Source organism: Lichenostomus cassidix, chromosome 4A (assembly GCF_008360975.1).
Source record: "Lichenostomus cassidix isolate B80296 chromosome 4A, HeHo_3.0, whole genome shotgun sequence".
Taxonomy (NCBI): Eukaryota; Metazoa; Chordata; class Aves; order Passeriformes; family Meliphagidae; genus Lichenostomus; species Lichenostomus cassidix.
In genome coordinates this window covers 3449565-3472166 of record NC_139485.1, presented here as the reverse complement: position 1 = coordinate 3472166, position 22602 = coordinate 3449565, and the positions used below count along the sequence as shown (strand labels likewise).

The following is a 22602-nucleotide window of genomic DNA, read 5'->3' as shown; positions in this document are numbered from 1 at the left end:
GACCTTGGGGTTTGCAGCAGGAATAAAATGTGGTGGCTACTCTGGTGTGCATCTTTCCACGGCACTGCTCTCCCTGAGGAGCAGCTCTGCCTGTCCTCCAGCACAAGCCCAAGCCTCAGGAGGGCTGAGTCAACCCTGCTCCAGTGCAAAGATCCAGAGTTCCCATGTTTTGCTCACTAGGCAATTTCCCAAGCGGTGCACTCCCAGAAAAGGCCAAGTTCACTGCACATTTGGGAGGTGACTCCACCCCACGCCAGGAGAGGAGTCGCGGTGGGGAGGAGGAGAGGCTGTGGCTGGATGGTTTGCAGCGTGCTTTCACTGAGCAGGGCTATGCATTGCAGTGCTCCATCTGTTCCTCTATCAGCCGAGTTATCTTTAGCTCTGAACATGTCAGTGTTGTATGGTGCTGCTATGAACCACCTCAGCTTGCACCCCAGCATTCCTGTAGTAGTTACAATTCCTGCTGCAGAAAACTGCCCGGGATAATTTATTTTACCCCGCCCTGCTTGAATTTTTATTCATGTTTTTTACATGGGCAAAACTCCCACAGCCTATATGTATATTTATATATATATGTATAATAAAGCTGGCTGTATTTGAGAGCAATGTTCCAAACTGCCACCTGTTTCAATAGCAATGTTGCAGCATTGGAGAGGCTTACTGCAGAATGCTAAAGTAGCTTTCCCCCAAGTGAAAGCTTCATCTGATTTGATTGAAAACCAAATTAGACCTTGAGAATCTGACCTTCTGACATCCTGTCATATATACATTTAAAGCACCCAGCAACAGAGAATGTATTTGTGCAAGAGTGCCAGTACCTCAATATAGAACCTAAATCCAAAATACAAGTGCTTGCGTGTCGTGCTGCTATTTGAATATGTAAATAAATGGGGCTATAAATAGCTCTATATGTTATGTACATGTTAAGTGAAGGTGGCAGATCCGACAGCTGAATGGCTCTGCTGTTTCTGAATGCTGGGAGAGGTTCTCTGCACGCTCCCCACATCTCTCATGTTTGCTCCTACCCCTCTCAGCCTCTCTGCTATCACATTTTTCAGACCTCTGGAGAAGATCGTGTGTGGGGACAGGAGCTGTTAATATTCTGAGTCTGTGCTGAGTTGCTAGGCTACAGAGAAAAAGGAACATTCAAGGAAAAGGGATGGTAGAAGGAAGAGGATCTGCTGAGCTGTTTGGAGATCCAGAAAGGTCCTCTTAGTCAGATGAAGGGATCATTTTGGGGAAGGAGGGCATGCAGGCATGTGGGATGAGCTGTGGGTAGTCCCTGCTGCCCTGGGACAAGCAGAATCACAGGCCAGCCCCAGCCAGAAAAAAATAGCAGAGGAGGGAGTGAAAGCCAAGAACCACTGGCCCCTTGCACATCACTGCTTGCCAGGTGTGCACAGCTGGTCTCCAGGTGCCAGGGTCACCAGGCTGGCTGTGCCACCTTATACATCCTTGCCTGCATTTTTCAGAGTGTGCTGAGCTCCCATCTGAGGCTCTGGTGAAGAGGGAAGCAAACCCAAACCATCCTCAGTGTTTACAGGTTGGATCTCCTCTCGTTTTTTTTATGCAGCACCCTGCTACCACAGTGTCTCCTGTCACTTCAGCAGGGCAGGCTGTGGCTTCTATGTCCCTGTCTATGTCCCTATGTCTATGTCCCTGTCCTTTGATGCTTTGCTAGGTCACTGACATACAAAGCACTGACTCTTATCCATCAAGGGTTTATAGCTAGGATTGCAGGGGACTCGATGTTTTGCAGTACAGAAGCTCCTGTCTGAGCCTAGTTATCCCAAGTCCCAGCTGTTACCCCCAAAAATGAGTGTCAGGTATTTATCTGTACCAGCTGTGAGCCATCAGACCTTTCAGGTTCCCTGTGTTCCACTCTTCTGGATGGATGGATTTGCCCTATGCTTCTCTCTGTATCAGATCTCTCAAAAAAAATTCAACAGTGCTTTTGGGTATTTTTATTATCTGGATACTTTATTTACTGAGCTCACGTGGGCTCCCTGCCAGCTCTGCAAATAGAGCTCCTTGGCTCCAGGACTGTTGGTCCTGGTGCTGCAGCAAGCACTCACTCAGTGTGGACAGGGACTGCAGCTTGTTCTCCCCATCCAGTTGGCTGGGAAGTCAAAGTTTGCTCTGCTTGTAGACCTCCACAGCCTGCTGAAACCTCCTTTTTTGTTTCTTTTCCTTCATGCATCCTGTAGTAAGGTTGACTTGTTCAGCAGAATGAGGAGTGTTTGGTGCAGCTGCAGTCTGAATGCTGTTCTCAGTGCTATTGGCACCCATCCATCAGGTCTGGGATCCCACAGCCGGGATTGGGATGGATAGAGGGGCAGTGGGGTCTGCGTGGTGGGCACTGCTGCTGGGCTGGTTCCCTGGGCTTTAGCCTGGAATAACCACGGGCAGACCAACCCATGGCTGGAGGAGGAGGTATCTATCATCAATCCATCATGATTGCTACTTTCAGTAACCTTGGCAGTAGAAATTTTGTCCCAAAACAGATCTGTTGGTACCCTGCACACTGCTGCTGTCCCAGCATGACTGAGCAGTGCCCTGTTCACACCACAGCTGATAAAGTTGCTTGCTGGCCCTTTTCTCTCACAACACTCCCTCTCACTGAGCTTGTCCCCCTGCCCTAGGGGGCCACAGGTACAGCTGTGCAGAATATTCACGTGCAGAGAGTCACCCCACATACAGAATGGGGCTCTGGGCACAAGAGTGTTGGGGTTTGCAAGTGAAATGGCTTGCATCCCGTTTGCTCAGGCCTGATGACAAGTGGGCTTTGTTTTTCAAACCCATCCTCTGTGCTGAGGAGACCATGCCTGACCTGAGCCCCCCTGCCAGAAATATGTTCTGCTCTTCATCACCTGCTCTGCTTACTCCCAGTTATCTTTCCTAGGTAATAAAACTGTGTTTTCTACAGGAAACAAACACCATTTGAAGTTTTTGGTCAAGCCAATCTGTGCCAGCCTAGCTGAGGTGATTGTCTCACCCGGGATGTGCTAGTTGCCTTAAATAATTTAAAGGATTTGTTTGCCTCTGGCTAACTCCTGGGAAATGACATCTTTCTGGCAATTTTCAGAACCTGAAACAGGAAACCTTCCTTCCCTAAGTTAAAACAGTGTCTTGAAAGCCTTGTGTGCCTTGATATTGTTGCAGAGTATCATGGTTTCAATGCTCAGAGCTGGATATACAGCATTGCATTTTCCCATGTGTAGTAGTAATATTGCTTTATTTATAACACGAATCCCTACCTATGTGGCCCCAAACTGCACTGGTGGTCTTGAAAGCTCAGGGAAGTACACGCACTGTCTAATTTCTTCCTCTGGGAAGAAAAACTAATTTCTGTGTTTATACACTTAGCACTTGCCCAGAGATGTGGGGGAAAGATTTAGGAAGCATCACTCATCTTCCAGCGCCAACTTTCCCTTGACATAATCCAGTTTCCTTCCTCCATCCTTCTGAGAGCTTTAGAAACTGATATCTTCACTAGTCACTGTTCAAACGCCTCACTCAGATTTAATTTACTCTAATAGGCTGGTTGTTGCATGTTTAATTAAATACAAAGTGATTATTAAAAGCATTTTTGAGCTTTCCTGGCTGTATATTAGATATGCCAATGTGTGTGTACAGGAGGACAGTGGCTGTAAGGCAGGAAGGGGAGGGGAGAGGTGGGATGTAGGCAGCAGCACTGTGGAAGGCAATGGGGCAGAGGGCTGGATTAGTGCAGCCCAACAGAGGAAGGTGAAGATAGCCTTGGGAAGCACCAGGGAGTTCTGTGGTGGGGCAGCATAATCTGTTTTAAATCATCAAGCACTTCACACCAAAAAGCGTCGTGTGATAAAAGTGAGTCCTTGGGCTTCCCTTTGCCAGCTCTACAATGCTTGGTCATAATTCTTATCTGAGTTTCCACAGAGATGGGGCATTCATCTTGTGTGTCCCACGCTGTGGGAAGGGGATGGCCTTGTGCATGCCTAGGGAAAGGTTAAGAGAATTAAAAGGGGCTAAGTTAGGATTTTGCCTTAGGTAAATATGGTGAAGGAGAGAAGGGATTTGGGAAGGCTTGGAGCAGCCATTTGGCAGCATCTGATGCTCTAGCAAATGGGAATGTGAGTACCTTATCTGTTCCCAGCCCATCTAGGACTAAAAGATACAGTAATAGCATCCCTTTCTGCCTCAGAAATGGTCACATTCATGTGCTGCCTTTCCCAAACTATGTATGGCCTTGCTTCTCTGCCCTTAGGTGGGTGTCTGGCCAAAGCTTGCCCTTCTGTGCTGGTTTGCCATGGGAAGCTATAGGAAACAAAAACGTGTTTGACCCTTTTTCAAGAAGTGCCTACTCTCTGGAAAAGACAATTTCTCAAGTTGTGGTGGGTTTTGAGAGTGAGCTAGCTGGTGGTGCAGAAACAGGACAGTTGGGGGTGGAGAGGGCTCTAGGTTTTGCCTGGCTGGGAGCAGAGTGAGGAGAGCAGCCCAGCAGGAATGGTGTGCATTAGCTCACAGATTTCATGGCTCAAGGATAGAAAGTGCCTGGCACTGCTTTCCAAGCGCTTGCCTGGGGAAGATGTTGTGCTGCAGGTGGTGATTTTGGGATGGCTGCCTGTAACTCTGAGCAAGGTTGGTGTTTTTTCTCTGTGCTCTCAGAACAGGTGACACTCATCCCCGTGGCCAGCAGTGCTGGCTCTTTCCTCCTGACCTCTGCTTCCAGCAGGACTGGGGCTGTTCAGCAGTGCCACGTGCTGCTGCCTCCTGCTCAGACAGGGCTCTGAGCTGCAGGCTCAGGAGTCTGAAGGCCTTGCAGATCCCTTTGTCCTCCACCTGACACCTGCAGGACCAGCACCATCCCAGGTGCTGCAGGGACAGGGCCAGGCAGGAGAGAAATAGGGCAACAAAGCCACACTTTCCCCGTGCACCCTGAGTTGTTGAGGATATTGCAGACACCTGTCCCAGTTTCTGGTCATGCATTCAGCAATTAAACACATGCAAATTACTGCAAAAGTAGATCAGATTAGTGAGGGGAACATATCCATGTAAAGTGCTTCTCAGGTCCTGAAGAAAATGAGTTCAAGAGCACAGAGACCTGAGTACGGAAGGGCATAGAGTATATCCTAGAAGCCAACCTTTCCTTGCTTTACTGGTGTGCAGGTGGGAAGAGCTCTTCCTGATTCCCAAGTCAGGGCTGACACCTTGTTATTCAGAAAGAAGGAGAGTGGGAAAAGATTGTGACTTTTCTACCTGCTAAGCTGAAGTGTAGGGAGAAGGGCAGTGTCTGAAGTATTTATCACTTTATGTATAACAGCTGTCACACAGGGCTTCAGACTTGTAAGCTGGGCACTGGCACTTGCACCAAAACAGAAATTAAAAGCAGCATTTTGGCAGGATGCTCTCCCCATGAGAAGTACAGTAAGTACAAAAGCTGCTGCCTCCTGCCTCCAGCAAAGGTGAGAGTCTGAGCAGGCTCTGTGCTGTCTCAGGGCTGGAAAGGCTGCTGGCAGGTATTTACTTATGACAAGTTAACTGGTGCTCCTTGAGATCTGGGATGCACTGGTTTATCTCTTTGGAGATGGACAATCCCTTGGGAGGAGAAAGTAGTTTTCTTGTTGAGAAAGGACTGTGGAGATCTGTGCTCTATCCTTCCTCTGTATTCCTGTACATTTTACACTGTTCTAATTCCTTGCAATTGACTGCAGGCAGATCCTGTCTTCTCCCCTTCAAAATAGTTCCTCTTATTTCTCCTGTCCCCTCCTTCAAATGAAACATACTTGAGGACTACTTTGTCCTTTAATTTCTTTCCCAGGAATGACGGGAACAGGAGCTGGTGTTTAATCATCAAAGAAGTTGAAGCCAGCAAACTGTTCATTAGTCTCTGGCAGTGGCAGCTTGGTTTTTACTAAGTCAGATGTTCCATTTTTCTCCCTCTTTCTGGAGCATCTTGGCTTTCCTAATGTTCTTTTGTGATCTTGGACAAGGAGACCATATGTCATTTGCTTATATAGGGAAGGACTTTTATTTGGTTGCTTCTCCAAAAGGAGGTTCTTTATCAAAGTCAGGGATGGGGAAAAGTCAAGTGGTACAGCCAGAGCTAGAGGTGAGTTGCAAAACCTCCTTTATCCCTCCTGCCCAGTGCCCTGCAGTGGCAGAAGAGCAGAACTCTTTCTCCTGCAGAAAAATCATTGCTTCCAGCACCTTACAAGTGCTTAATGAAACACAGCCTCCAGTAGCAGCCTGGAATAGTCACCTTCTCTTTCAAAGCCCCACTGAAAGGTATCCAACTCATTTGTCATCCACAGAGATGGACCAGGCACAGGCAATGTCCATGATGCCAGAAGTGCTTTATTCTGAGCAAATATTTGACCTTTCCACACACATTATCCTTTCAGTTTCTGATCCTGGTGTCTGAGCCTGGTGAAGCCCCTAATGAGCCTGCTAGTTCAGTGCTGAGGGTTCTCTGGGTCACAGCATGAAGGGAAATGGTCTGACCCAGCCTGCCCATGACCTGTGTCCCTTAGGAGCTGTTCTGGGGTTTAGGGAGCAGCCTGCCTGGGAGTTCTGTTTAAATATGGAAGAAGTTGGAAGATGGAGCCTTGCAGCAGCAGCAGGCTCAGCATCCTTGAGCTATTCTTTCCTGGTAGTTCCTTTCTGTAATGACTTGAATTTCTTTTTCATATTAATGCTTAGACCTTCCAAAATACTCTCATGCTCCTGACTTCATGCTTTTGTAACATCAAATTGCACAGGCTCTGTGGAAAGTTATTTCCATTACCTCGCCTTCAGTCTATTCTTGTGCAACAACCCATTGCTGAACGTCAGCCACTGCCATCCTCCAGCTCTGCTCTGCCTTTAACCCGTGCAACAGTTCTCCCTGCCTTGCTGCCTCCTGCCTCTATCAGAGCCTCCCAGCTACTCCTGAGAGTGTTTGTAGTTATTTGTGCTCTGATGAGTAACCCTAAAGTGTCTAAAAGGAGGTGGGACCCTGAGAGCACAAGGTTATGGTTGTTTACTAACTTAATTCAAGCACTACAGGAGTTGGAAAAGAGCAAACCTGATTTGTACCTGGTTTAAAGGGATGCAGACATTGTGAGGAATTCAGCTGTGCAACTCACTGCTGCAAGATTGCAGATGCCAAAGGTTGAATATTCTGAGAAATAACATAAGCTCTCATAAGAGAAACTATCTTCAGTTAAGAAGGTACCAGCTCTGACTGAGGAGATCTTTAAGGCTCAAAGAGCTGCAGAATTAAGTATCACAACAAAGACCCTTTTTTACTTCTATTCCTCCCTGCCATTCTCTTTCCTGTCACCGAAGGCAGGATATGACTGTCCAGAGACTTTTGGTCTGACACAGCACACCCATGTCTGCAAAATCAGCACAAACACATTGGTAACAATTCCACCTGGGACACAGACCCTGTTTGTGTTCTACATGCTGACACCAGACTGCAGGAGAAGAGGGGCTCCTTCATTTTGTCTCCCTCCTCTCGCTGCAGTGTGCAGAAAGGGATACATGATGTTCTTTGGTGCCTGAACTTCTCCTGCTCCACCCCTTGCTGTTCTTTGATCCATAACCAAGGAAGTTCAGGCTCCCACCCTGAGCTGACTCCTTGCTGTGTCCCTTGGTAGTCTGGGCACATCCTGCTCACCACTCAGTGGCCATGGCTAGCCCACAACAAACTGCTCTGTGTCCTCACTGAGTTGGGGTGGATTCAAATAATATCTGCTACCTGCAAGCTTCAGCTTCCTCCTGCCCTCCAATCTGTTACTGCTCCAGCAGCAGCCAGCCTGTGCTCCCCACAGCAGGAGTGACTCCTCTCCTGTCCCCAGCCCTGGATTCACAAATCCTCTCACTGCCTTGGCCCCCCAAACTTTGCCTTCATCTGCCTGAGTGTGTTTGTGCCTCTGCTCAGATCTGGCATCTTAACCTGGCACACTTCTCCAACAGGCAGCTTGGGTCTCAGGGACAGTGGGTTCAATTCCCAGGCTGCACAGAGCCAGCACGAGTGGGGAAGAGACCAGGGTGAGTCCAGGATGGCTTCCTGAGGATAGGTGAGCACTGCACTCCCAAAAGGACCTCTGTGAGGTGAAGGAGGAGAAGCAGCTTTTAGGATAGACACTAATAAAGGTGTTTGGAATACGAGCCAGTGGAAATTCATTCTTGAATTGGTACTAATGGTGCCAGCTTATTTCCCTTCTTGCTGTGCCTCAGCTGCTGTTCCCTTAGACTTATCTGCCCTGTCCTCTGAGAGTCTGGGGAATCCCTGTGCATGCTTGGCTGAGTTTGTTGCCTCTGGGGTTCTGCAGGAAATACCTTCCTCCATTCATGCCCCTGCCGTGTCAACATTCCAGCCTTTCACACTGTACACCATCTTTGCTTTTGGGGTCTCTGCTGAGTTTCAGGAAAGGCTGTAAATTAGCAATATCCTCTTGTCAGGAGATGGATTTTAGCATCCCTGTCCTCAGCAGCTGGTAGGAACCCATCATTTCAACACGTGGGGCCCCCCAGGTAACCTCCTCTTCCTCGTGCAGTATTTTGGTGTCCCTGTAGGTGAGCTGGGGCAGCTCCTCTGCGCCGTGAGTGTCTGCCAGCCCCAGGTGCCTCTCTCACCTCTGCCTTGGTGCCTCCCGCAGCAGCAAGGAGGAGAGAGGCAGAGAGCAAAGCCCTTGGAAAACCTGGGGGCGTCGAGGGGGCTGGAGCTGCCAGCTTGCGCGGAGCTGCTCAGCAGAGCAGGCTGTGTGCAGGGATCCCGCAGGGAGTCAGGGCTCAGCGGCTCTCCAGCAGGCTCAGGTGCCAGCCGAGCTCCGGGAGGGGCTGGAGGGAGCTGCGCTGCCCAGAGCCATCCCACGCACAGCTGGGATGGAGGGCAGCTCGGGGATGCTGCTGCTGCTGCTGTGGGGAATGGCAGGGCTGGGAGCAGCGCTTGGGATCTGCTGGGTATCGGATTTTGGGATAAACCAAGGGATGTGGCCATTGCTGGGCTGGCAGAGAGGCGGGAGAAGGGAAAGGCTTGTTTTGAAATATAGGGACATGTGATTTGCAGCTCAGTGAGCCTTTGCAGGGCTGAAACAGCTTTCCCCCGGCCAGAGCTGTTGGCTCTGGCATTTCAGGCTCCCAGCTTGGGGTGCTGGGCAGGGCAGGGACAGCTGACACAGCCAGGTGAGCTCCTGCAGCAAAGCCCAGCTGGAGAGAGTTTGCGGGTATCTTTGCAGAGCTTGCTCTTCCCTGGGGTGGAGAAAGAACAAATGGAGACATATTTCTGGTCATGCCCACCCCTCGAAAGCCCCCTTTGCCTTGTCCCAGCCTTTGCTTTTGAAGGACTGAATTCTGGGGTCACACTGAGCAGTTTCCAAAGTGCAGTGCAACTTGCACAGGGTTTCTGGTGAGGAGTGGAATCTCCCTTCTTCCAGCCTCATCTCTCCTCCCCCAGCAGGCACCAGATGAAGCAGGAGGCTGCACAGGGTGGCCTGGCACACATGTGCTCCCTCCAACGTGAGCCCTGCCTGCTATCCCAGTCCAGCAGGTGAACTCAGCAGGGTGAGCTGGGAGCTCCCTGTAAAGATCTCCCATCCTTGCCCCAGCAGTGATGGCCTTGGCCAGCCACTGGCCCTGCCTGAGCATTTTATGGTCCTCCACAAAGACCTAGGGGGTTCCATCATTTGGAAGCATTTTTGCTGCTGCTGGAGCTGCCCTGGTGCAGTGGGAAAAGGCTCTAGGTTGCCAATTTAGAGGCAAGCGGAAAGTCAGGTTTTCCTGCACCCCTCATTTGATCCTCCAGCAGCACCAGTGGAGAACTCTGCTTACTGGGTGTGTGTGCAGAGGGAAAACCCTCTCGCTTACCCCTTGCACAGGCAGCAGGGAAATCCAGCTGTGTTGTCCCACTAAAGTGCCCCAGTGGTGAGGTGGAAGGAAGAGCCAGAGGAGTGTGTGGCCTCCAGGTGTGTTTGGATTCAAAGTTCTTCCCTGGACCCAGTAAATTGGCCAACTTTTGTCAGCTGGTGCTTCTGGGAAACCCAGCTTGTGTTCTATCTGTGGCATCAGCAGGCTTGTGAGTGTCATGGATTAGTGGGAGGTTTGGGAAAGCCTCACATTAGCCCAATGACAGATAAAACCCCACAACAAAGGCGTCGTCATCCAAGGCTTGGAGGAAAATCAGGCTCATTGCCTCTGATTCCTGAACCTATGAACCACTGCATGCCTTGGCTCCATCTGGCCATTCTGCTGTCACCCTTGGCCATTACTGCATGTGCCTCTGCAAGGAAGGCTGTGATTAAGATCCCAGCAGCTCTGGAGCCTGGCCAGGATGTGATGTTAGGGTGGCACATGGGTACTTCATAACTGCCTGACCAGGAAATAGAGTGGAAAGGGGAAGGCAAACTCACTGCTTCCTCTCCTGGGTCCTGGTCCCCTCACTGCCTGCAGGGGTGATATCAGTGCTGCCTGCAGCCCCTGCTCTGTGCCTGCCCTATCCCAGGGGCCTGGAGGCAGAGCTTCCCTCTTCCCCGTAGCTTGGTTCTGTGCCCATCCTGTGTCAGTGGATACCTGCCCTGCTGTTATCCTTCTGCCCAGAAATCCTGCCTGCAGTTCAACAACGTGATGAGAGCAGGAGAGCAAGGAGTGGAGCACAGGAATCAGCAGAGAGAGAGGCTGAGGGAAACCTGAGGCACTGGATGAACCATGATCATCAAGTGCTCAGCACCTCCATGATGATGCTCAAAGCAATTTGTTGTGCCAAGAAACTCAGGAAGGCTGGAGAACAGAGCTCAGCCCAGGGCAGGGCTGCCTTTTCTTCCCCAGGAAGGTATCTGTGCCTGATGAACATCATCCAGCTGATGGCTGGGGTGTAGGCTTTTCTCTCTGCACCCCTCTGAGCAGAGGGTGTGTTTGGAAGGTGTATTGCTCACTTTGTGAGCAGCTTGCCCTTTTTGTCACCTGCAGATCAGTGACACCTCTTGCCTGCTGCTGCCTGAAGGCTGGCAGGAGCCTGCAGTGCCAGCAGGGTGGCCTGGTTAGGGGTGAGGTGTTGCAGGGCTCTGTCAAGGATTAGGAAAATGCAGGTCAGTGAAGCAGCTTGCCAGGATGTGCTGGTGGAGTTCTCAAAGGGGGGAATGGAAATGATGCCTTTGTATCTACAGGCAGGGGATGAGTCTGTTACCAACAGGGGAAAGAGGCTTCAGGAATTTGGGTGCTCTGCTCCTCTGCTCTCCCTGCAGTGCAGCCCCAAGCACCCTGGGAAGGATTCTGGGGACAACATTTTCCTTTGCAGGGTCCTGACCAAAAGGAGAATGTTTGTGCCTCTGAGAGATGGACTGCGAGGCTTCTGAGGCAGGAGTTTACAGTCCTTCAAAAAGCAAACCAAAACAGTTCCTTGGCCAGAAAGCTGTCACTGTGTTTTTGTTCTTTCCAAGATAGCACAGAAAGTGACAGATACAGCTCTGTATCTGGTGTACACCACAGATCTACTCCGTGACCTTTCAGATGTGCATGTGGGTCTGGATTTGTGAATCACAGTTAGGTACCCAAAAGCTGGCATTATCCGTGATGTGGGATTATTTGAGCTTGTTTTCAGAGGTGTTAATCAAACCTGGCTTTCAATGAAGTCTGTGGGAGAAGACAGGCAGGCAGATGCCTCAGTGCTCAGCCCAGATGTTGGTGAGCAAGCTCCTCACCAGCCCCTTGCACAGAGCTGGGATTTGCAGAGTAGGAAGGCTCATCCTGCAGATCCATGTGGTCAGGAGGATTCCTGTGGCACTGCAGGTACTGCTGGGGAAGAGACAATGTGTCTGTGATCTGAGGAAGGAGTGGAATCAGATCCCACTTGTTCTAGATCGCTTGTAGAATTGCTTTGTATTTAAGGACTTGGGAAAAATCTCTGACTTCTGTAAGGTCACTGTCAACAAGATTTGTGCCCACTTTCTAATCAACATCCTGTTATTTCACTGCTATCTGGATTACCCTAAAAATCTTGTCTCTCAGCCTATTTAAGACCTGTTGTGAGAATGTTTCCTGCAATTGCTGTGTACAAGACTCCTTCCTGTACTGCTTGTTTACCTGAGAAGAAGAAATTGTTCTTCCATTATGTGGCACCACACTGTGCCTCTGAACAGGCTGATCCCAGGCCTCTGGATGTCCCCTGGAGGTGCTGTTACTGCCCAGCACTGGCTTTGGTTTTTGCAGAGCTATGGCCACCAAGCAGCTCATGCTGCCTTCTGTAAAATCCTTGTGTTAGCAACAGTTTCAAGTGTCAACTTCTCACTGTTGGACAGGAGAGGAGCAGGAGATGTGTATGGCATTGTGCTAGCTGGGGATGGTTTGGGAATCCCAGAATCACTGAGGTTGGAAATGATATCCAAGATCCAGTCCAACCTGTGACCAATCCCCACCTTCTCCACCAGATTATGGCACAAAGTGCCACGTCCAGTCATTCCTTGAACACCTCCAGGCACGGTGACCCCACCACCTTCCTGGGCAGCCTCTTCCAGTGTTTAACAACCCTTTCCATGAAGAAATTCCTCCTGATGTCCAAGTTTATGGGAAACTTTTCAGGGAACAGCCCCTTCACCAGTAGCTCATGCTCCACTGGTGACAGATTTCCTCCCCATATGTCCCTTGCTGAGAACCACAATGAACTCCCAACTTAGCTCCTGTAATGAGGCAAGTGCTGAGAGCTTCTCACGGCTGGCCTGGGCTGACCTTGAAACCTTGGCCTCGAGGTGAGATTCTCCCTGTGCCCTTTGGAATGGCCTCAGCTTCTGCTGAAAACAAAATTTACCAGCTGGGTGGTGAGGAGCAGTGCCTGGACATGGCTGGATGGTGTTCGTGTCACCTTTATGGGATTGAGGTGGGAGAGCAACCCTGGAAGTCTTTGCTGTGTAGCCACTGTTGGTTGATAGTGCTGTGGTAGCCTGAACTGCTGCTGGTTGGGCAGACAAACCCTCAGCAGGCTGGGACAACACAAGTGGGATGCAGTTTTGCTGGATTGGAGCCATGTAATGTCATTTTGCCCTCTGTAAAGTTCAGGCTTGCTCCCATTTTCCCAGAACAAATTGCAGCATGCACCCCTTGGAAAAAGAAAACACATAAAAGAAAAAAAAATAAACAAATAAAAAAAAAGCAAAAAAACAAAAAAAACGCCCAAGTGTTGGAGGTGTGGACACAACATTTAGGTGCCAAGGAAGGGCTGAGGGATGGAGCTCAGTGGCCCCAGGCTGACGTTTGCCCATTTCTCTCGCAGGACTACACCATCACCATGTACTTCCAGCAGAGCTGGCGGGACAAACGCCTGGCCTACAACGACCTCCCTCTCAACCTGACCCTGGACAACAGGGTGGCTGACCAGCTGTGGCTGCCTGACACCTACTTCCTGAACGACAAGAAGTCCTTCCTGCACGGGGTGACGGTGAAGAACCGCATGATTCGCCTCCATCCCGACGGGACAGTCCTGTACGGCCTGAGGTGAGCCCAAGGGTTTGCTCTGATGGGTTGCTGTGGAAAATGACACCTCATTTCAGCTTCTCCCTTTTCCAGAAATAATCCAGTAAGGCAAGGACCCAGAAGATACTCAAGCGCTACACAGTGCTGTGTGTCTGTTCTTTCTCCAGGCTGGAAATGGCTGTTTCTTTCAGGCCTCCAACATTTCCTGTGCTGCTATAGATGGATGTTGGAGAGGGGAATAGTCTGCTCTGGGCGTTTCAGGTCACTGTCATTCATGTTGCATAACGCTTCCATTTGAAACACTCATTTTCAGTTGCTTATAATTTTCTGCAAGTTTGGCCTATGGAGATGAGCCTTTGTTACTTAGGTATCTAAGGCTGAATTTCTGTAGCATTTGAGTCCAACCACTTCAGTCATTTTTTGCGTTCAAGATATGTTTTTGTACAGTTTAAAAAATGTCTGTTTACTAGAACAATTCTGAAGATTGGGGCTTGAAAATTGATATCTAGTAGGAGAATGGTCGTCAGTGAGGACACTTTTTGTGGTGTCTGGAACAAATTGACACAGGCAAGTCCAAAGCCTTTGAAATTGCTGTGCTTGTGTGCAGTGAAGGGAGAAAAGGTTTGTCTTACTGTGTTATCTGGGTATGTGAAGAGGCCAGGGTAGGTAATAAAGTTGAATGGAGAGGCAAAGGGCTAAAATGAAAATTTGCAACTGTAGGATACTATTGCTGAAATCCAGGCAATGATTTTTCCAACATTGTATTTGTCTGCTTTTCTCCTAGTATTTTTTTTTGGGGGGGGGGGAGTTTTTTGGTTGTTGGTTTGGTGAGGTTTTTTTGTGGGTTGTTTTGTTTTGGGCGGGGGAGGGGGGGTTGGTTTTTATTGGTTCTTTGGGGTTTGTTGTTACAATTTTTTCCCCTTTTCAATTACCAGAATTCATGGCTGCCTTTTCTGACCTGCCTCCACATTCACAAATGCTCTTCTAGCAGCTCTGGGCTTGTGTCCCAGTGCAGCAAAGAGGGAGGAAAGCCCTTTCCCCTTCAGAGAGGGTACACCTACCCTCCCCGTTTCCATTATCAGCTCTCGTTATGTTGTTGATGCTGTCAGAGAGCCCTGAGCTGGCTGTACTGACCCACCAGAAATGCTGCAGCAGTCCTACAGCTGACTCCCCCAGATTTTCTCATTGTATTAAACCAGGAGTGAAGGCCAGGCAAGAAGATGTTTTGACTTGGGGCAGGTGGGAGTATAAATTGAGGAAGGAGGGGGCAAAGAGTGTTGCTGAGCTGCTCTTTGCTGCTGAGCCAGCCCACCTGAGCGTGGAGCTGCCTCCCCCAGGCTGGTGGGCAAGCTCTGCACACACCTGCAGAGCAGAAGCACCAGAGCTGGGGTATTTTTATCAGCTGCCATTTAGTCAGCTCAGAGAACGAGCAGAGTGAACCCAGCAGCGCAGGTGACAAGCAGGGGAAGTCCTTGGAGGGACTGTGGCAGCACCTAGTGCACTGTCCCTTTGCTCAGCTCCCTGGAATGCTCAGCTCCCTGGAATGGCCTGTGCAAATGGCAGAGAGCAGGGAAATTGCACCCAGGCCAAATGAAAGAAAATGACAGCTGTTTGCCCGCTATTTCCAGGGCCTCGGTAAGAGCCGCCCGCGTTGGTTTAATTTTTGGCTGGTTTTCCTGGAAGCTGCTCCCTTGCCCCTGGAGAAAATGGCAATTGCAAAAATGAAGCTCTGAGCAATGGCAGTTCTGGTTCCCAAGCCATGCCTCAGGTCGGGATGGCTGGCTGAAAGCAGGGGGATACAAACCAGGTGCCCAAAATGCTTGAAGTCCCTCTAGTTTTGCTCACAGTAGTATGGAAAAGAATTTCTTTAGGGCTGCTTTCTATCCTGACTCCAGCACCTGCAATTTTGCTGAAAACAGGAGTGCTAGGTCCAGTTCTCCAGGTGCAAAGAACGGTGATCCTACTCAAAAATACACAGCCATGTGTGCAGCGGGTGTAAGCAAGCAAGAAAACAATCCCTGAATATTCACCTGTGTTCCCTTCCTCCCTGTAAGTGTGCAGCCAGGCTTGCCCTGTGAGCAGGCAGGGAAGTGCAGTTTGGTGTTTTGAAGTCTGTTCTTGCCTTGCCTTGCATTTTGTGGAAGAATTCCTGAAATGGAGTCGCCCTGATGGAAGGAGGCCAGAGGAGGCAATACCTGTTCCTTTCCCTTTGTTTAGCTGTTTTCCCCTGAGCGAGATCCCACATCCAGCTCCTCTCCTGCCACCTTCTCGCCAGCCGCTTCCCCCTCCCCTGGGCTGATCCTGTAGCAAAGTGACTCAATCATGCTATTTGTGGCACAACAGTCATTTTTTTTCCAGCAGGCTCTGATGTCAGAGAGCAGGGAAGGATGACATCCTGGCAGGGCTCTGCCTTCAGCAAGTGCTCCAGCAACCAGCAGGGCTGGGCTCAATCCCCAGATCACACCCCAGGGTCCAAGTTAAAGCACACCCAAACCATGAGTAGTTTCTGCCTTCTGTGAGAACAAGACCAGGCTCCAGATAATTTGTTTGCACGAGTGAACGAAGCCCTGCAATCCATTGTGAAAGCTGGGTGTCAGAAAAGCATATTCTTCTTGGTTTTGGTGGAATTAGCAAATTAACGGATGAAGGGAGCGCAATACAGCTCCATCTCAGGGAAGCATTCGATACAAAAGCTTACTCCAAAATTAATTCCCACTGGGCTCAGATTAAAAGCTGGTTGCCAGGTCTCTAACAAAAGGAATGCATAAACAGCAGCAGTGATGCTGGGATGCAGGAATGGTGTTCCCTACCCCCTTCCCAAGCAGCTAGCAGGTGGCACAAACCCCAGAAGGCCAAACAGAGCCCTGAGGCCAAACACTCCCAGCTCTGCAGACACCCAGTGGGATGGGAGGATGCATGAGGTGTAACCTGGCACGTTGATGCTGAGCTCACCTGGCCCCTGAATGCTTTACTGCAATGAAAAGTGTCTGTGAAGCACAAGGAGGAATATTCACCCCTGGCATGAAACGGGGGAGTGCTAAAATGATGTGGAAATTCTACAATACAAAGGGAGGCTTGAAGGTGCTACCCACAAAGACAAAGACGTGGAGGAAAAGCTGGATAGCACTTGCTGAATTTAATATATTTTTCCACCTAATGGGCTTTTTTTTTCTGGTCAGAAAAGGCATTGGTTTCATCAAATTTTAAACAAAAAAATTAGAGACACATTTTTCATTTAAGAAAACCCATTTCAGGGAATGTTGGTGTTTCACTCATGTCGATATTTCCCTCACCATTTCAAGCTGCTTTACAACCACTATTGATGTTTGAATAACAGAATTACCAAGGTTTTCTCTGGACCTCCTAGCCCAGCCCTTCCCCAATATTCAATAAGCTTTACACGACCACACATTCAAGCTCTACGTTGGTCTGAGATTTTTATTTATTTTTCCAGACCATGTTGCATCCATTTGGTAGTGAAACAAGTCGACACTTGTCAAGTGCTGATGTCACCAGCATTTTGCTCTCTGTTTTCAGAGACCTAAAAATAGCCCCAACTGTAACAATGCCGAAATTCTCATATGGTAATTGGAGGACTGCATTCGAAACTGGCTTTAAAACGTCCTTCAGGGAAATCTTGAAGCCGTTTGGTTTCGTTCTACTTAGAGACCAAACTGGATTTGGGCAGAACAGGTGATTTGAGGAGGCCAGGCTGCATCCCTGAGCTGGTGGGGAATCTGGGATGCTGGGAAGCAGGCGTGGAGCAGCGTGGATGGCGAGCGGGATGCAATGCCTGCCTGGCGAGGAGCCCAGGCAGTGTAAACTGAGCAACTGGAGAGCTGCAGAGCAGTTTGGTGGTGGAGGCTAAATCCTGTGTGGAGGGAATGAGGGATCTCCTCCTGCGAAGGTGGGAGTGGTGGTGGGGAACGTGTGCATGTGTGAGGTGGGGGTTTTGATGGGGTTTTTATTCCTGGCTGCGGTGATGTAAGGAGGTGTGCTTGAGGGATGAGTCAGTCTGGGAGCACGCAGAGGTGTCGAGGCACAGAGGGGCTCCGAGCCCAGGGAATGCTCTCCTGGGGAGGCACAGCCCTGCTGCCCTCAGCAGTGTCAAAAATGCCTTCAAGTGAGGGGGGGAGAATTGCCGCACTTCAAACACCTCAACATTGGTGGCTTTAAGCTGAGAGAAGCTGGGTGTGTCTGCTTGGGCAGCCCTTCATTTCTGCTTTTTGTGGTAAATTCTCACCAATCAGCTGCTCCTGGGGGACACCAGCCCTCTCCATGCAGCCACTGGCTCTCCTGGCATATGGGAGCAGTGCAGGGTGCTGTCAAACATCCCACCTGATGGCCCGTCCAGCCCTGGGGACACTGTCAGAGTCCCCCATGCCACCCCAGAGCCTGCCCTGCCTGATCCCCATGGCTGGGGCTCCTCCTGGGGGCTTCTCCATAGCCTCCATCCCCACCCCACCCCTTGATCAGCATCCAGCCCTGTCCACCTTACCTTCCCCAGGTCCCAGCCTGGGGTTATTTAGCTCTCCAGCCAATGGAAAGGTTTCTCCTGCTGCTGTCTCACTTGGAGTTGCTGTCTGCAGCCATGTCCTTGTTTTCTCCACGGGTGTTCACTGATTTTCTGCAGAGAATGTGGCCTGATGGCTTAAGACAGGAGTTTTTAACACTGAGGAGTTTTTTTCTCTACTGAGACCACTGAGCAATTTTCTTCTCCCATCTCACAGGTCAGAAAGGAAGAAAACCACTATTTTTGCTTCCCCTTCCCTCCCTGAGAGAGGTTTCTCTGGAAACATGAGATGATTCAGGCTCTACCCTGTCTCTGGGAGCTCTGCCTGCTCCTTCCACAGGTTAGGCAAAGGCAACAGAAGTCTCTCTCGTGGCAGCTTGGGTGCAAAGCATTGGACTCATATCCATTCATCCACTCCTTGGAGCCAATCCTGAAGCCTTGTCCTGCTCTCAGCCCGGGGCTCTGCCTTGGGCCAGCTCCTTAGCAGAGAGATGTGGAAGTCGGAGAAGAGTTCATTAGGTGGGTGAGGGGAAATCAGGGTTTAATTAAGAGCTCAGCTCCCCAGTTGAGGTTAAGGATAGATTCTCTCCTTCATTTTTGCCTCCTAGGGTTGGGATGATGGATTTAACAGGAAACACTTGAAGAGAGTTTAATCATACAGAATTTCTAAATAATCTTACAAGCTGAGGAAGGAATTGGAGCTCACTAAAACAGGACAAAGCAGCAAAGCCAGAGCTGCTTCTCCATCCCAAACAAGAAGAAAAGCAAGCACCATCAGGGTCTGCCTGAAATTGCTGCCTGTATTACACCTGCTATGAGTCTGACTTGTTTATTAGCAGAAACAGAGGTCAAGGAGTTTCGACTGTCTCCTGACAGATCCCTGAGGCAGCTGGTGTGCCCTGAACCCCCAGCTCACCCTGGCAGTACCTCTTCATCCTCCTGCTTATCCTACCCCAGCCACCACTCTTAGCCTGTCCTTGGGCTTTGCCTTTTCTTTGTCACCTCCCACAGGTTTCAGTTATGCTGTTTTATCAATGCAACTTATGCCAGCTTGATGCTCTTGAAGGGAGATATCTCCTGCAGGTCACCAATATTTGAAACACCTGTAACGAAAGAACCTTTCTAAAGGTGTTCCACCACTCTCTTGTCCCCCAGTTCAGCTGGCAGCTGGCCAGATGCACAGTGCATTTGGGATGGGATAAATGGGCAGAAAAACAAAACCTTGCAGTCAAGGCAGCTCAGCTTTGTACTCTCCCAGGGTGGAAAAATGTTTGGTGAAGATGACTGTACCCTGAGTACTAGTTTGGAAAAGCTTTTTTTTTTCTCCTCTCCCATCTGAGTACAGTGCACACTGTTATTTATCAAAGGATGCCTATGCAAGCACATATGCTTTTGGAAACAGAGTGACCTTAGCGGGATTGTGCCAAGGCTTGTGGAGTCAGTTTTAGGCAAACAGACACAAGGGGAAAATGTTCCATATCCTTGCCTTGCTCTTGGTTCAATCATGATCTCCAGGAGTTTGCAAAGATCAGACTGTGTTAAAAGAATGGCAAAATTCACCACGGGTTTATAAATCCCTCCAGGCCCTTGGAAGTTTGTGCTTACTGCCAGGCAGAAGGTGACATTTGCCAGCATGTTTTTATGGCTGACTTTGAGAATGTACAGAATAAGAACTCAGTTTTGGTTTTATTCCCATGTTTAGCAAAACAGTAATTTTGCCTCTCTTTCTACTCTTAGTCACCAGAATTCCCGTGGGAGTCTAACTTGCCCCATGGGGCGAGCCTGAATAAGTCCTACAGAACCTGAGCTTCCATCCCTTCTCCTTATTGCTGCAAACTGTTGTGAGCTTTGGGAGTCTGCATCCCCAGGGAATGGGAGCATCTTTAGCTTCTTGGGAGATCTGAAATCCAAGAAGTTGCAACCAGCAACATAAATGTTTATCTTTGGCTGTGCAAGTGTTTGTGTTAGTCCCTGCATAATGGCACTTCATCCAGAACTGGGAAACAGGGTAAGGTGCTCACTGGCTGTGTCTCTCCTGGAATTAGAAAGGCAGTGGGGGGGATTTGTGCTGTTCTACTCCTGTTCCCAGCCATGCTGAATTTTAGGCAGCGTCCTTTCCAAGCCAGAGGTATCAGAGAATATTCCTGGACACTGAACATCAGTGTCCTCCACAGTCTGTGTTTCCTGGGTTTGCTCTGTGTCCATAAACAGTTGGGCATTCCCCAGCTGGAGCCCAGCAGAGGCTGGTGACCATTCCCAACAGGCTTTCTGCATGCAGCCAGTCCCTTTCCTGTGGGGTAAAAATTGAAGTGTAGACCAAGGCTGTTCCATGACCAAGGCCATGTCACCACTGGCCCCAGGAAGCAGTGCCAGGCAGGTTTAGTTTGCTGGGATAAACAGAGTTATGATGCAGAAGTTTACTTTGTGAGGATGAGCTTTAAGGGGAAAAGCCCCCCACTTGCTTTAGGAGTGTCTCAAAGGTAATGATCTTCTCCTCTCCTCTCCCACCCAGTCCTCCTTAGAGAGCCTGGACTTGCTCCTTTTGAAATCAGGCCATGTTTTGGGGAAGTAATTTTTGAGCCCTCGCACTTGTGGCCGGTGAGCTCAGGTCTCCCAACACACTGGAGATGATCCAGAGGATGAATGAGTGGCTGAGGGCTTTCAGAGCCTGCAGGAGGGAGAGATCAGGCTGGGGCAGGAGCTGAATGGGCAGCTCCCCTGAAGGTGGGCAGCACCAGGATAAGGAGGAGGCAGAAGGGAAACACTGGAGTGCAGCAGGGTTTGATGGCAAGTTGGAGCTCTGTGCTGCTCTTGGCCTGTGGACTTATATAATCATTCTAAATAAGACAGAAGAAGCCATTAATAAGTAAACAGTGATGAGAAGGATCAGAGGGGGAATGAAATGGCTGGTGGTGTGTTCATGTCAGAGAACTGAAATATTTGTGGAGAACTGATGGTTTGCAGCAAGCTGAGCGCTCCCTTTGGAGCTGCAGCTGTGCTGGGGCCATGCTCTGCTGCTGCCAGGCTCTGTGCAGAGCAGGCAGCAGTGCAGGGGCAGCACTTAAGGCTGCATCACCCTCCCCATGCCATCATCTGCTGTGGCCATCCAAGCTTCCAGTGGGCAGAGCTTTCCTCTTTGTAACAAATAGATACTGAGCGCTAACCCTGTGTGACCTAGAGCTTCATGGATGTTTTCCTAGAGGTGGTCTCTACCTCTCCTGGGGATGAAGGGCCCTCTCCAGAGTGAGGTATCCATGTTGCTTTGGCTCCTGCTTGATCCACTTGATAGTGGCAGAGAAGGGAATCTCCATCAGCCCACAGCCTGCCAGGGCTGCTCAAAATCTCATCCCAGTCCCTTTTTTCTTTTGTGAGATGCACGGTGCTTTCTCCACAGCACAGTCTCCCCCCAGATGAACTGTGTTTGCCTGCCAGCTGTGCAGTGGAGTAGCAGGGCAGTGAGGACTTGGCTACTCCCATAGCACGGCTGCCTACAGACCTCGGGAGGAACAATTAGCGGCGAGGGCATGAATGTCTTTTTTTCATGGGGGAGGAGCTGTGAAGGTTGTGAATGTGAGGGGTGGGCAGAGGCCTGTGGGGTGGGTAGGGATGGAGGCAGGGAAGGGGAGCTGCAGGGTGGTGTGGCCAGGCTCGGTGTGGAAGGCGCTGGACGCTTCGCTGAGCGCTCGGCGCGGGAGAGCCGCTCCCCTCCACGGGCTGTGTCTCTGTGAATCGCCGTCAAAGCAGATGAAATTTCACACCACACAAATTTCTGAATTTAAAAGGGGAGGGAGGTGGGTAGAGGAGCGGGAGAGGAGGAGGGGGAGGGAGAAGATGCAGGCTGGCCGGGCGCCAGCGCCTCATGCTAACGCCACGGGGAAGGTGGCATCCTTGCCTGGCGTTCCCCCTGGTCCCCGCGCTCCCTGCTCCCTCTCACTGTGCTCGTGTCTTCTGGAGGCAGCGTGCTCTGACTAGAGCTGTTTACAGGGTGATGGTTTGTTCCCTGTCTCCTCATCTCCCTGCTCACAGAGTGACTATCTGCTCCTCTGCTTTCCCTCTTCTCACCTCTCATTCCCCTCCGGCTCTTCCTCCCCAGGCTGCTTCACCCCTTGCATCCCCTCCTCTCTTCCCTTACCCTGGTAGTCTGTCCTGTACTCTCTGCTCTCCTTTCTGTCATCTCCACTCCCTATCAATGCTTGTGCCATCATATCTCCTCATTTTTCCACCTCTTTCTTCACTTCCACCTTGATTTTCTCTTAACCCTGTTAAGGAGCTCCTCAGTGTCAATCTCCCCATGCAGCCTTCCTTGTGCCAAGCAAACCCATCTTTTCACACAACAGCTCAGAGTGGATCAAGGTAATCTGTTTATACCTATTCAAGAACGAGGCAAATGTTGGTCCTGTGGCCTTCTGGACCAGCGGTGGCATGTGCTGTGACCCCAAAATATCACTGGGGTGACTGAGTCTTGCTTCTGTTCCCCTTTGACTGCAAGAGGTGCATGAAGCCTCTCATCCGTCCATGAGTCCCACAGAGAGCACACAGCCACCAAAGGAGCTGGAGAAAGCTCTCCTTGGCCTCTCTAGGAGCCGGTGAATGTTGAGTCTTCTAGCAGGGTGTGTCAAAGGGAAGCTGATGTCCAGGATACCTCTTAAGGTCTAAAGTCT

The 22602-nt window shown here is 50.1% G+C and overlaps 1 protein-coding gene and 2 long non-coding RNA genes across 5 annotated transcripts in view; 2 read left to right on the top strand and 1 right to left on the bottom strand.

The window, feature by feature from the left end:
• Positions 1 to 22602, top strand: part of LOC146437304 (gamma-aminobutyric acid receptor subunit beta-4) — a 69859-nt gene that overhangs the window by 33914 nt on the left and 13343 nt on the right. For both annotated transcript variants that reach the window (XM_085060104.1, XM_085060103.1), the window contains exon 4: positions 13229 to 13449. In XM_085060104.1, the coding sequence (XP_084916230.1) occupies positions 13229 to 13449 (221 nt within the window). The remainder of the gene's footprint in view (positions 1 to 13228; positions 13450 to 22602) is intronic.
• LOC146437306 (uncharacterized) lies at positions 10873 to 15812 on the bottom strand. 2 transcript variants are annotated; one of them, XR_014852178.1, is made up of 4 exons: positions 15624 to 15812; positions 15459 to 15500; positions 13355 to 13479; positions 10873 to 12746 (listed from the first exon to the last, which is right to left on the bottom strand). It is a non-coding gene; the product is annotated as an uncharacterized LOC146437306 (long non-coding RNA). The 2 variants fall into 2 exon arrangements; XR_014852177.1 differs by having other exon boundaries at positions 10873 to 12749; positions 15624 to 15811.
• Positions 16536 to 20450, top strand: LOC146437305 (uncharacterized). Its single transcript, XR_014852179.1, has 3 exons — positions 16536 to 17335; positions 18159 to 18460; positions 19679 to 20450. It is a non-coding gene; the product is annotated as an uncharacterized LOC146437305 (long non-coding RNA).